This window comes from Dasypus novemcinctus, chromosome 12 (genome assembly GCF_030445035.2).
Source record: "Dasypus novemcinctus isolate mDasNov1 chromosome 12, mDasNov1.1.hap2, whole genome shotgun sequence".
Classification (NCBI taxonomy): Eukaryota; Metazoa; Chordata; class Mammalia; order Cingulata; family Dasypodidae; genus Dasypus; species Dasypus novemcinctus.
This window is the reverse complement of record NC_080684.1, coordinates 35,639,121-35,652,509: the sequence shown is the minus strand read 5'-3', so window position 1 is coordinate 35,652,509 and position 13,389 is coordinate 35,639,121. Positions and strand designations below refer to the sequence as shown.

General features: G+C 42.3%; 1 protein-coding gene across 6 annotated transcripts in view; it reads left to right on the top strand.

Annotated features, from left to right (window-relative positions):
• The window catches only part of ATF1 (activating transcription factor 1), a 95,702-nt gene that overhangs the window by 76,166 nt on the left and 6,147 nt on the right, over window positions 1-13,389 (top strand). For 3 of the 6 annotated variants that reach the window (XM_004453668.4, XM_004453667.4, XM_071218905.1), the window contains 2 exons: window positions 9,965-10,150; window positions 10,243-10,402. In XM_004453668.4, coding sequence (XP_004453725.1) covers window positions 9,965-10,150; window positions 10,243-10,402 — 346 coding nt within the window. Of the gene's footprint in view, window positions 1-9,964; window positions 10,151-10,242; window positions 10,403-11,982; window positions 12,434-13,389 lie in introns of those variants that run through there. The other 3 variants (XM_058308233.2, XM_071218904.1, XM_058308234.2) reach the window with 2 other exon arrangements.

The window sequence follows — 13,389 nt, the reverse complement described above, 5'->3', positions numbered from 1 at the left end:
TCCCCTCCTTTCTTATCTTTTTTTTTACTTAAAAAAAAAATGCTTTCACATTACTACAAAAATAATACAAACCCCATGCAGAGAACTCTAACATACCCTAACCCCCCAGATACCCAGATCCACCAAATTTAACATTTTGTCACATTTGTCATATCATTTTCTTTGTCCATCTGTCGATCCATCCATCCATCTCTGTGTGTGTGTCTTACCTATTTATCAACCCATTTTCTGAACAGTGGAGTTAGGTTACATATCGTGCTCCTTGAACACTTAGTACTGCCATGTACATTTCCTGAAGATGAGGACATTCACTTATGTAATGATCTTAGGTGCTGTTATCAAGTTGAAGAAAGTTGACATTGGTATAAAGCTTGTAGTCTACATTCCAATTTTTACATATGGCCCAATAATGTCTGTTTAAGGATCATGTATTGCATTTATTTGTCATTATCTGTTTAGTTGTCTTTTTTCTTAAATTGTGGGAGTGTTCATACAACATAAACATTCCTATCTCAATCACTTCTAAGCATACCTTTCAATCTTATTGCAGTACCTTCACCACCTTCCATTCTTTTTTTTAAAAAAAGATTATTTATTTATAATAGTGTAAGAGTTGGCTGGAAATTTATTAACACCTACCTAAAAAGTAGAAGTAACACAGTGCCAAAGATTATATTTATAAACATTTTGGAGAAGTTCTGTTTACCTTGAGTTGAAGAACACTGGGACCATGTAAGATTAGAAAGCCTTATATTCCCAACCAAAATGAGAGAGGCCGATTTCCTGTCATTCAAGCAACTGAAGGATAAAAACCTTAGGGTGGGCAAGTTGTTTTTTTTTTTTCTTTTCCCTGTATAAAAAACAAATGGGCAGTGCAATAACGTAGTCATCCATTAAAATTATTTTATACGTCTCTGCTCCAAACTGCCACAAATGTGGTACATTTTTGGCGTCTGCCTACCCAAGCCCAGAATGGAGTTTTCCAAGACTGGAGTAATTGTGGCTTCATCATATGGGCCCAGGACAGCAGTTCATCCTGTAACTGAGTCCTCAAGATTTATTTTTAATCTTTCCCCTTCCCCTCCCACCCGCGTTGTCTGCTCTCTGTGTTCATTTGCTGTGTATGTTCTTCTGTGTCCGCTTGTATTCTTGTCAGTGGCACTGGGAATCTGTGTCTCTTTTTGTTGTGTCATCTTGCTGTGTCAGATCTCTGTGTGTGCGGTGCCACTCCTGGGGAGAATGCGCTTTTTTCACATGGGACAGCTCTCCTTTATGGGGTGCACTCCTTGTGCATGGGGCTTCCCAACATGGGGGACACCCCTGCGTGGCACAGCACTCCTTGCATGCATCAGCACTTCATGTGGGCCAGCTCACCACATGGGTCAGGAGGCCCTGGGTTTGAACCCTGGACCTCCCATATGGTAGGCAGACACTCTTATCAGTTGAGCCAAATCCACTTCCCAGTACCTTCCATTCTTAAACTGTTAAATTTGGGAAGTTGTCAGCTATTCTTTCTTCTTCTTTTTTTTTTTTAAGATTAATTTATTTATTTCTCCTCCCCCCCCCCATGTTGTTTGCATTTGCTGTCTGCTGTCTGTGTCCTTGTCTTCTTTTGGAGGCACCAGGAACCGAATCTGGGACCTCCCATGGGATGGAGGTGCCCAATGGCTTGAGCCACCTCTGCTCCTTGGTGGTTTTGTCTCTCACCGTCTTTCCTTACTATGTCTCTTCGTTGTGTCATCTTGTTGCATCATCACACTACACCAGCCTGTTGCATCAGCTTGCTGTCTTGTTTGTGTTTCTTAGGAGGCACTGGGACCCATACCCAGGACCTCCCATGTGGTAGGCAGGCATCCAACTGCTGGAGCCATATCCGCTTCCCAGCTTCCTAGCCATTACTTCTTTAAATGTTTTCTCTGACCCTTTCTCTCTTTCTTCTGAGACTCCCACTATGTGCACATGGGTACACTTGATGGTATCTATAGCAGTTTGATATGGTTCATGAGTTCCAAAAATAGATATGGGATTATGTTTGTAAACTGGTCTGTACTTGGGCATGATTAAATTATGATTAGGGCTTTGAGGTGTTGAGTCCCTGCCTCTTGGTGGGTGGGAACTCACAGATAAAAGACATGGCAAAGGATAGAGTTAGAGTTTTTTGATGTTGGAGGTTTTTGAAGTTGGAGTTTTGAAGCTGGAGTCTTCAGCTGGAGCCCAGGAAGTAAGCACACAGAGGAGCTTGGTTTTGAAGCAAGAGAAGCAAGAGAAGCAAGCCCCTGGAAGAGAGGAAACCTGAGCCCAGAGAGAAGCAAGCCCCGGGACGAGAGGAACCCAGGAAGCTTGAACCCCGGCAGACATCAGCAGCCACCTTGCTCCAACACATCGCAAAAGACTTTGGTGAGGGAAGTAATTTATGCTTTATGGCCTGGTAACTCTAAGCGCCTACCCCAAAATAAATACTTTATAAAAGCCAATAGATTTCTGGTATTTTGCATCAGGACCCCTTTGGCTGATTAATACAATATCCCACAAGTTCCTCAGGCTCTCTTTACTTTTCTTCATTATTTCTTCCTCCTTCTCTCATCAGACTTTATGGTTTCCATTGTCTTACCTTCAAGTTCACTAGTTCTTTTTTCTTCCCACTCCAATCTGCTGTTGAACCAGTCTAGGGAATTTTAAATTTCTGTTACTGGGTTACTCAACTCTGTTTGGTTCCTTTTCATTATTTCCATCTCTCTATTGTTATCTGCTGTGTTCATCTGTTCTTTGCCTGATTTCCTTTAGTTATTTGTCCATGTTTTCCTTTAGCTCTCTGAGCATATTTAGAGTTTTTAAAAAAGATTTATTTATTTATTTCTCCCCCCTCCCTCCATTGTCTGCTCTCTGTATCCATTCACTGTGTGTTCTTCTGTGTCTGCTTGTATTCTCATTAGGCGTCTCTGGGAGCCGATCCTGGGACCTTCCAGAGTGGGAGAGAGGCAATCATTCTCTTGCACCACCTCAGCTCCCTGGTTTGCTGCATCTCTTATTGTCTCTCCTCTGTGTCTCTTTTTGTTGCATCATCTTGCTGCGTCAGCTCTCTGCATGGGCCAGCACTCCTGCATGGGGCGGCACTCCTGCATAGGGCAACACTCCGCGTGGGCCAGCATTCTCTGTGGGCCAGCTCACACACAGTCCAGCTTGCCTTCACCAGGAGGCCCTGGGTATCAAACCCTGGACCTCCTATATGGTAGACAGGAGCCCAATTGCTTGAGCCACATCTGCTTCCCTAGAATTTTTTAAAACATCTTTGGTATGTCTCTGGTCTGGTCCTCTTCATTGATGCCTCAGTCTTCTCCTTTGCCCAAGCCATTGCTTCCTGTTTCTTTATGTATTTTGTAATTTTTGTTGAAACCTGGGTGTTTTGATATTTTAATGTGTTGTCCTTGGAATTTAGATTCTGAGGCTTCGGTTCCTTAAGCTTGTACCCAGCTAATACTATGGCAGAGCTTTCCTTGAATGCCAGGACCTAACAAAATAAAGAAAAGAAAACACCTTTCCTAGCATTCAGATTGGCTCTGAAGGAGAGCCTTCAGGGCTTATCTATATAGTCAGTTTAGATAGCTCTAAACCAAAGCTTTAGGGCCTTTCTGGTCTCTTCTGTAAATGCATCTTGTCTTGGGCATGTAAGTATGGCTTTAGGAATTCTTCCCTTTAGAGGGCTATAAATGTCCCCTCTTTCCAGGAGACAGTTTCCTCCTGGTGCTGGTCCTGAGTGAGCTCTGTGCTGTGTGCCTGACAGCCAGCAATCCCTTGCCTCAGGCAGCACAGCATGGCTGCTCTCCCACAGCGTTCTGTAGGAGAGCTCTGTGAACTTTTCTACACCCAGGTTCTAGTTCTGGGATGGTGAGTCTAACAGGCTACTGTAACCAGACCGACTGGGTCAGACACATATGCTTCCAGTGTGTACATGTGGGTACTCAGCTCCCTCCAGACCCAGGGTCATGGACCCAAGTGGAGAGTGTGTGCTGGCTCCACACTAAGCTGGTGAGTGAGTGGGGAGGGATCAGTCAGAGTGCCATGAGATCCTCCTGCTTTTAGGTAGCCTTTCTCTTAGTTCAGCACTTGCTCTTTTACTACTATGCCTTAACTGTTTTCTGGAGCTATGAGAAAAATGTTTCTGCCAGTTCTTGCTGGTTGTTCGAAGTTACTGTGGGGGAATGGAGCCCTAAAGCATCCCACTTTGCCATTTTGATCAGGGTGGAGCTCTTGCTTTCTTTTTTCAACTCAATATATTTTGAAGATTATTTCATATCAGTTCATATAGGGCTGCCTCATTTTTTTTTATTCACTTTTTTTTTTCCTTTATCCCTCCCCTCCCCCAGATTGTTCTCTTCTCTCTCTGCTCATTGTTCACCTTCTCCAGGAGGCATGGGGAACCAAACCCGGACCTCCCACATGAGAGGCAAGTGCCCAGTGGCCTCAGCCTGAGCAGGCTGAGGCATCTGCTGGCTTATGGCATCTGCTCGTTGTGGCGGGGGCATCACCTAGTTTGTTGAAGCTGGCACAGCATCTGCTCATCTTCTTTTAGGAGGCACCAGGACCCAAACCCAGGACCTCCCATGTGGTAAGGTGCCAACTGGCTGAGCCCCATCTGCTTCCCAGGGCTGCCTCATTTTTAATAGCTGCACTCTACTAACAAAAATGTAATCCCCTCATCCTCATTCTTCTTCTACTTAAGTGTCACCTCCTCAAACAGACCAATCTTTTAAAATATGCTGTTCCTTACTTTAGTTTTCTTTACCCTCCTGTATTTTTCTTCATCTGTAACTGGAGATTAGCCTTGTATTAGTCAGCCAAAGGGGTGCTGATGCAAAATACCAGAATTCAGTTGGTTTTTATAAAGGGTATTTATTTGGGGTAGAAACTTACAGTCATGAGGCCCTGAAGAGTCCAAGTCAGGGAAGCAGATTTGGCTCAACTGATAGAGCACCTGCCTAAGGGCCTCCTGACCCATGTGGTGAGCTGGCCCACGTGCAGTGCTGATGCGTCCAAGGAGTGCCGAGCTATGCAGGGGTGTCCCCCACATAGGGGAGCCCCATGCATAAGGATTGTGCCCCCACAATGAGAGCCGCCCCGTGTGAAAAAAGTGCAGCATACCCGGGAGTGGCACCGCACACATGGACAGCTGACACAGTAAGATGATGCAATAAAAGGAGACATAGATTCCTGGTGCCACTGACAAGAATACAGGTGGACACAGAAGAACACACACAGTGAATGGACACAGAGAGCAGACAGCTGGGGCGGGGCGGGGGGGGGGGGAGAGAAAAAAAAAAAAAAGAGTCCAAGTCAAGATACCATAAGGGGTACTTTCTCATCCAGAGTGTGTTGCCATGTGTTGGAGCAAATGGTGGGTGATGTCTGTAAGGGTTCAGTCTTCTCCTCCTCCCAAGGCTCCATTGTCCCAGCGTCTTCCAATCTCAGCTGCAGGCTGGGACAAGTCTCGTCTCTCTCATGGGGCTCATTTCTCTCCAGGCTCAGCTGCTTTGCTCTGTCCACAAAGCCAGCTCTAAACTGTCAGGCAAACTGTTTGTCTCTCTTCCCAGGGCCTCTGCTGTGTCTAATGGAGCCCTCTCTAGTCCTCTGTGTTCTTCTCCTATGTGTTTTACTTCCCAGGGCTCCAGCTCCAAAACTCCAACCTCCCTTCGTTGCAGTGTGGTTTCTCTGTGAGTCCCCACCCACCAAGGGGGCAGGACTCAACGTTCTAGTGCCATAGTCATTATTTAATCAAGTAAAAGTGAAACCTCTGAATCCAATCAAGGGTATCACTAGCCTAGAGGAACAGACCAGTTTACAAATACAATCAGTATTTCTTTTTGGAATTCATCAATAATGTCAAACTGCCAGAAGCCCCTTTATTATAGATTCCCCTCAATAGAATGCAAGTTTCCTTGAAGGAAAGAACCATGTTTGTCTTGTTTATGGCTATATCCTTGACATTACAGAACCTGGCACATAGTAGGCCCTCAGTAAAAATCTGTTATGAATACATGAAGTAAAGTAAACAATACACGGGAAACGGACTTTGGCCCAGTGGTTAGGGCGTCCGTCTACCACATGGGAGGTCCGCAGTTCAAACCCCGGGCCTCCTTGACCCGTGTGGAGCTGGCCATGCGCAGTGCTGATGCGCGCAAGGAGTGCCGTGCCACGCAAGGGTGTCCCCCGCGTGGGGGAGCCCCACGCGCAAGGAGTGCGCCCATGAGGAAAGCCGCCCAGCGTGAAAAGAAAGAGCAGCCTGCCCAGGAATGGCGCCACCCACACTTCCCGTGCCGCTGACGACAACAGAAGCGGACAAAGAAACAAGACGCAGCAAATAGACACCAAGAACAGACAACCAGGGGAGGGGGGGAGGATTAAATAAATAAATAAATCTTTAAAAAAAAAAAAAAAAAAAAGTAAACAATACATACGGGGAAACAAATGTGGCTCAGCCACTTGGGCTCCCGTCTACCATATAGGAGGTCCAGGGTTCGATGCCCAGGGCCTCCTGGTGAGAGCAGGCTGGCCCACACAGAGTGCCGACCCATGCAGGAATGCAGCCCTGTGCAGGAGAGTCACCCTGAGTGGGAACACCACCCATCGTGGGAAAGCTGCCCGCACAGGAGTGCCAGCTGATGTGGAGAGCTGGTGCAGCAAGATGACACAACAAGAGACACAGAGGAGAGAAAATAAGAAGACATAGCAGAACAGGGGAGCTGAGGTGGCACAAGAGAGTAATCGCCATCTCCCACTCTGGAAGGTCCCAGGATTGGTTCCTGGAGCCACCTAATGAGAATACAAACAGACACAGAAGAACACACGGCAAATAGACACAAAGAGCAGACAATGGGGGAAATGGGGTGAGAAAGAAAAAATCTTTTAAAAAATCAAAACATATACCATACTTTTGTAAGAACACATAAGAACTGAACAGTAGTTGTGAGGAAAGAAACTTGGGAGTAGCGATCAGAGACAGGAGGGTGGTTCACTTTTCATTCTCAACATGGATTTTTAAAATTACATATATATATATTACTGTTTTCAAAAAGATTTTTTTAAAGGCAGGATATTAGGAAGTAAAAAATTATTGTATATTAATATGGTTTAAGACCATTAAAATTGGAATTATGAGAACTACATAGAAACCTAGGCTAGCATTTTATATATTATGGAAATAAGTATAGTACAATCTAGTATTTATGACCGTGTAATATAATGAAAAACTTGGTTTTTCATTATTCTTCAGGCAGCATTGTCCAGTAGAATTGCCTCTCCTGATGGGAAATACATCTGCATTGTCCAATTATAGTAGCCATTAGTCTCACATGACTATTAAGTACATGAGTTGTGCCTAGTAAGAAATTGAATTTTTTATTTTGCTCAGTATTAATGAATTCAAGGTTAAATATTGGGAAGCAGATGCGGCTTAAGTAATTGAGATCCTGCCTACCACATGGGAGGTCCCTGGTTTGGATCCTGGTGTCTTCTAAAGAAGACAGCGAACTGGCACGATGGGCAGGTGTGGCAAGGTGATGTAACAAGAAACATAAGAAGAAAAACATAATGAGAGACAAAGCAGGGAGTGGAGGTTCCTGGTGCCTCCTAAAGAGGAGGAGCAAGACAGTGAGCTGACGCAACAGGCAGGTCTGGCAAGCTGATGCAACAAGAGACATGAAGAAAAACACAACGAGGGAAGCGCTGTGGCTCAATCAGTTGGGTTCCCGTGTACCATATGGGAGGCCCTGGGTTTGCATCCTGGGGCCTCCTTGTGAAGGCAGGCTGCCCACATGCTGCGGAGAGCTACCCAGCCCGTAGGTGCTGCAGAGTGCCGCCCATCCCACAGGCGCCATGGAGAGCCGACTCTCCAAGGTGATGCAACAAAAAAAGGGAGACAAGCAAAAAAAAAACAACATAGAAGAGCACGCAGCAAATGGACACACAATGGACAGCAAGCAAGCAGTAAGGGGGGAGGGGAAATAAAATAAAATGCATACACATACAGACGAATGCACAGGAAAAATGGACAGAGAGCAGATAGCATGCAAAAAAAAAAAGCCACAAGGGGAGGGGATAAAAAATTTTAAAAAAACCACAATTAGAGGCACAACAAAGCAGGGAACAGAGGTGGCTCAAGTGATTAGGTGCCTCCCTCCCATATCGGAGGTCCTAGGTTCGGTTCCCAGTTCCTTCTAAAGAAACAAGGAAGATGAACAGAGACAGCAAGTGCAAACAATGAGAAGGTAGGGAGGAATAAAATAAATCTTGAAAAAAAGAGAAAAGAAAAGGTTAAATATCCACATGTAGGGCTAATGGCTACTATATTGGACAGCACAGACTTAGAGTAAATGCAACCATGTAAATATGGGTATTAAACGAAGAGGAAATTATGTTGCAAAAATGAAAATAGATTTAACACCACGTTTTTGTAAAAACCATGTGTATCCCTAGGTACATATATTTTGATATATGTTAATATATCAGTCTAATGATTATAGGAAAAGATTGGGAAGATTGTGTACCAAAAATAATGGTTACTTCAGGATGGGGGAGGGAGTGGCCAGTGGAGTAAGAGATAGATAAGACTTTTACTTTGTATTTTATTTATATATTTATATAAATATATATAAATGTAAACATCAATGAATGCGTGTTGCAGGAAGGAGATTGAAACTAATTGCTAATATAACTTTAAAATCTGTACATCTGAAAAATTTTAATGAGTCTTTATTTTTAGAGTCCTAGAAATTAAATCATCTTAGAGTATTTGTGTGTGGCAGTAGGGAATGGATAATTAGAAACTCCTAAAAAAAAGTTATTTTCAATTAAAACATACACACAATGACGTGATAAAAAGGGTATTTTGATTTCTCAGTAATCAAAGCACAGTAGAAAAAAATACTGTATATTACAATCTGAAAAGAAGATACAGACAACTGGGGGGGAGAGAAATTTTAAAAAAGAAAGAAAAAAAAGTTATTAAAGGTGAAGGGAGCCTCACATGCAAGGAGTGCGCCCCATAAGGAGAGCCGCCCAGCGCGAAAGAAAGTGCAGCCTGCCCAGGAGTGGCGCCACACACACAGAGAGCTGATGCAGCAAGATGACGCAACAAAAAAGAGACACAGAATCCCGTACCGCTGACAAGAATAGAAGCAAAGAAGAACACACAGCGAATGAACACAGAGGGCAGACAACTGGGGGGAGAGGGGGAAGAGAAATTTTAAAAAAAGAAAGAAAAAAAAAGTTACTAAAGGTGAGGGGAAAGCATTAACACAAATGTAATTCTGTGAAATATGTTTGTGGGGAGTTATGTAATGTATGCTATACAGTGGCTTTCTGGTGATCCAACTTTTTGGTGATTTTCACTAGAGAAGTGAATTGGGTACATTAAATTTCTTAAGTATCACTTAAGTAAATAATTTAATAACATTCAGTAAATATAACGGTAGTTACCAGTAGAAAATGAAGTTATGGAACAAGGTATGAAGAACACAACTTTTTCATTATATAGCCTTTTATTCTCATTGAAGTTTTTTTTAATATAGGCACTCATTACCTATTTAAAAAACAATATTAAATTATTATCTTTTTAGTGCTTTTTTTGAATAACAATTGTAAACTATGTTGATGTTTTCTTCTTCTTTTTCCTTTAAAAATTAACTACAAGTGACCTCTCAGTGTTTCAGAATTTTTGTAGCAACAATTAGCAGTTAGCATGGAGTGAATGCTTTATGAAGCCCAAAACTGTGCTATTTTTGACCAATCAGTTAAATTGTACAATTTAAGACTAAATTTAAGTGCATCTAATCTATAAAACGTTATCAGGAAGTGCTATTTTATTTCTTATAGTTCACCCAAAGTAGTCAATAGTTATCAAACTGAAATGCATTCATACAACAGTGTATTGTATACCTTTACGATAGCTATTTTCTCTCTTTGGTTAAAGTTGCCATTGCCCCAAATGGAGCCTTACAGCTGGCCAGTCCGGGCACAGATGGAGTACAGGGGCTTCAGACATTAACCATGACAAATTCAGGCAGTAGTCAGCAAAGTACAACAACAATTCTCCAATATGCTCAGACCTCTGATGGACAGCAAATACTTGTGCCCAGCAACCAGGTAGTTGTACAGAGTAAGTATGTTTTAAGTGTCTGTATAAACTCTCCCAAAATTTCAAGCTTTTAGAGACATCTGTTGATTAATTCACTTCTTTTGACCATGTAGCAGCATCAGGGGACATGCAGACATATCAGATCCGTACCACACCTACAGCTGCTTCACTCCCACAAACTGTGGTGATGACATCGCCTGTGAATCTTACATCTCAGACAACCAAGACTGATGACCCCCAATTAAAAAGAGAAATAAGGTTAATGAAAAACAGGTAAGTAGTAAATTTATGCTTCCAGAATGTATAGTGTTTTTGCAATTCTCAAAATATAACTGGATGTTAATTCAAGTAGATATTAGTATATTATTATCCTTTATCTCTTTAGTTGTATTTTCTTTCAATTCTTTCAATTGATTTAGGAGCATTGTGTGATTATCATTAAATAATTGTCTTAAATCCTGTATCTCTTCAGGGTATTTGATTTGGTCCTTTGGCTGAGCCATCTCTTACTGTTTCCTAGTAAGGCTTGTAATTTTTTGCTGATGTCTAAGTATCTGAATGTGTGGGGAATTTCTTCTGATGGCCAATTTCTCTTTTTTGCCTAATATTATTTTTTCATAGCTCTTTGATTTTTGGTTCAACTTATCCTAAGTCTTTAAAATTGTCCAGCTTAAGTTATCAAAATTGTGCCAGGGACTCGCTAAAGGGGCATAGATTTTCTCCAAGAAGTTAGAGAACAGAGACTTAAGTGCAGTTTTTGTCCATGTAATTTCCAGACCCGCCAGCAGATGGCACTCATTGGCGCACCTTTCCACCGAGGTGAATATCTCTTGGTTTTTCTTTGTTTTGGTCTCTCCAGAGCTGAGATTCAAAGCAGGCTCTGCTGGCCCAATTTACTGAAGAAAAGCACCCGAACTGCCCCTCCCTTTTCCCTTGTAACAGTTGACAGGAACATTGCTCTCCTCTCAGCCAGCTGCAGTGAGCTAGGGGTTTTACCCAGCTTAATATCTTGGAGATGGGGGAAGAAAGCCCTTCCCAGCAGCCAGGAGTTTCATTAACTCAGAGTTTATTGTTTTGTGTTCTTTCTGTCACGTCCCTCACCCTCCTGGGAGTCGTGAAGCACTGTCCTGGTGTGCTGACCCCCAAAGCAGGTTCCTCAGGCAGCTTTTGGCTCTTTCTCCTTTGTTTTTGGGAGATCTGAGCCTTGTCTATCTAATCCAGTGCCATCTTCCCACAATCGAATATTAGTATATTAATTGGCAAAACTTAAATAGTGATGATACTGACTATTGGGCATGTAAGAAAAGGGGTACTTCACCTATATATTACTGATGGAAATATGAAGATTTGGGGAGGCGGGGTACTAGGGCCAGGGATTGAACCTGGGACCTCTTATGTGGAAAGCTGGAACTCAACCACTTGAGCCACATCTGCTCCCCAGAAATATGAAATTTTACAGTACACATCCTTTGGCACAACAGTTCTATTCCTATATGACAAAAGATACCATAAACAAACTTAAAATAAGCCATGTAACTGGGAAAAATATTTGCAACTTCTATAAAGAAAAAGAATTATAGGATATATATAAGAGAAGAAAAAATACAGATAGCCTATAAACATGAAATTATACCAAACTTTGTGCATAATCAGGGAAATGTAAATTAGAGTAAGAAGATATGATGTTAAGTATTAGAGAAGGTGAAGGGAAGCAGGTTACTTTCAAGTACTGTGTGTGTGTGTGTTTTCAAGATTTACTTTATTTACCCACCCGCTGCAGCGTTGTTTTGCATTTGCTGTCTGCTTTCTGTGCCCATTTGCTGTGTGTTCTTCTGTGTCTGTCTTCTCTTTAGGAGTCACCAGGAACCAATCCTGGGACCTTCCAGAGTGGGAAAGGCGCTCAATCTCTTGTACCACCTCAGCTCCCTGGTCTGCTGCGTCTCTTATTGTCTCTTTTTGTTGTGTCATCTTGCTGCTCCAGCTCTCTGCACAGCCAGCACTCCTGCACGGGCCAGCTCGCTGCACAGGCCAGCTCGCCTTCACCAGGAGTCCCTGGGAGACAAACCCTGGACCTCCTGTATGGTAGACAGGAGCCCAGTTGCTTGAGCCACATCTACTTCCCTCATGTAATGTCGATCAGAACATAAATTGATACAGATTTTTGGAGGGTAGTTTGGTAATATACCCTGTGTGACCCAGCAATTTTATTTCTTGGTGCTTCCTTTGGGAAGAAATACTCACATGTAATGAGGGGCATATAAAGGATGTTCATCAGAGCATTATGTAATAGTGAAAAGTTGGAAGGTACGTAAAGTCTTTCAGTGCGGAAAGAGTTAAATAAACTGTGGTATATTTATATTATAGGTACTGTGCAATGGTTTTAAAAAATAAAGAGTAAGGTAGATCCGTGTACTGGCAGAAACACCATTAAAACAGTATGTATATAATTAATTGTTCTATTATCAACAGTACAAAAGTGCCATATCATCAATAGTAACACCTTCCACACTAATGCAAGGTTTTGGTGGGATGTTGCATGCAGATCCTGTATTTTATGCATAACTGTTTCGTAAGCTCACAACCAAAACTAAGCCCGAAAACATCCCCTAGAATCTCAAACACATCTGGATATTGAGCTGGGCTTGTGACCAAACAAGGCCCAGAACCGGTGCTGCCTTTTTCTCCACGACCACCATAGCCTTAACTGGTATGACCTTGTGTAAACAACTATTTGAATTGCAGAATTCTTAGTAATCTGATGGATAGTAAATTTATTCTTTAAAGTAAAACTTGGTTTTGCAACATACTGAGCAGATCGATATATATGTGTATATATATATAAAAAACAGTATGTATAAAAAGTAAGTTGCAGATATTATCTACAGTACATAGTATAAGTAAAGAATACTCAAAAACTCAAAATAGTACTTTCTACTCCTGAATGTATATATAACTTGTATGCAATGTTATAGAAATGTTCTAAGAGGACACACATAGAACTGATTAGTTGTTCAAGCACTGTTTGTAATTAAAACATAAAAATTAATTTAAAGAAGCTGTGTGTCACTCCATCAGTGTCATGCCCATCCACTGCCCAACCACACCCTTCCACTTTATCATAGATTTTGCCCTTATGATGATGGACAGCACCCATCCAAAGGAACAAAGAGAGTCTGCAACTGCAAGCAGGATCACTCCATCCTTTTGCCCATGGATCTAAGTCCCCTCTCTGTTAGAAGCAAAGTGGGCATCACCATCCC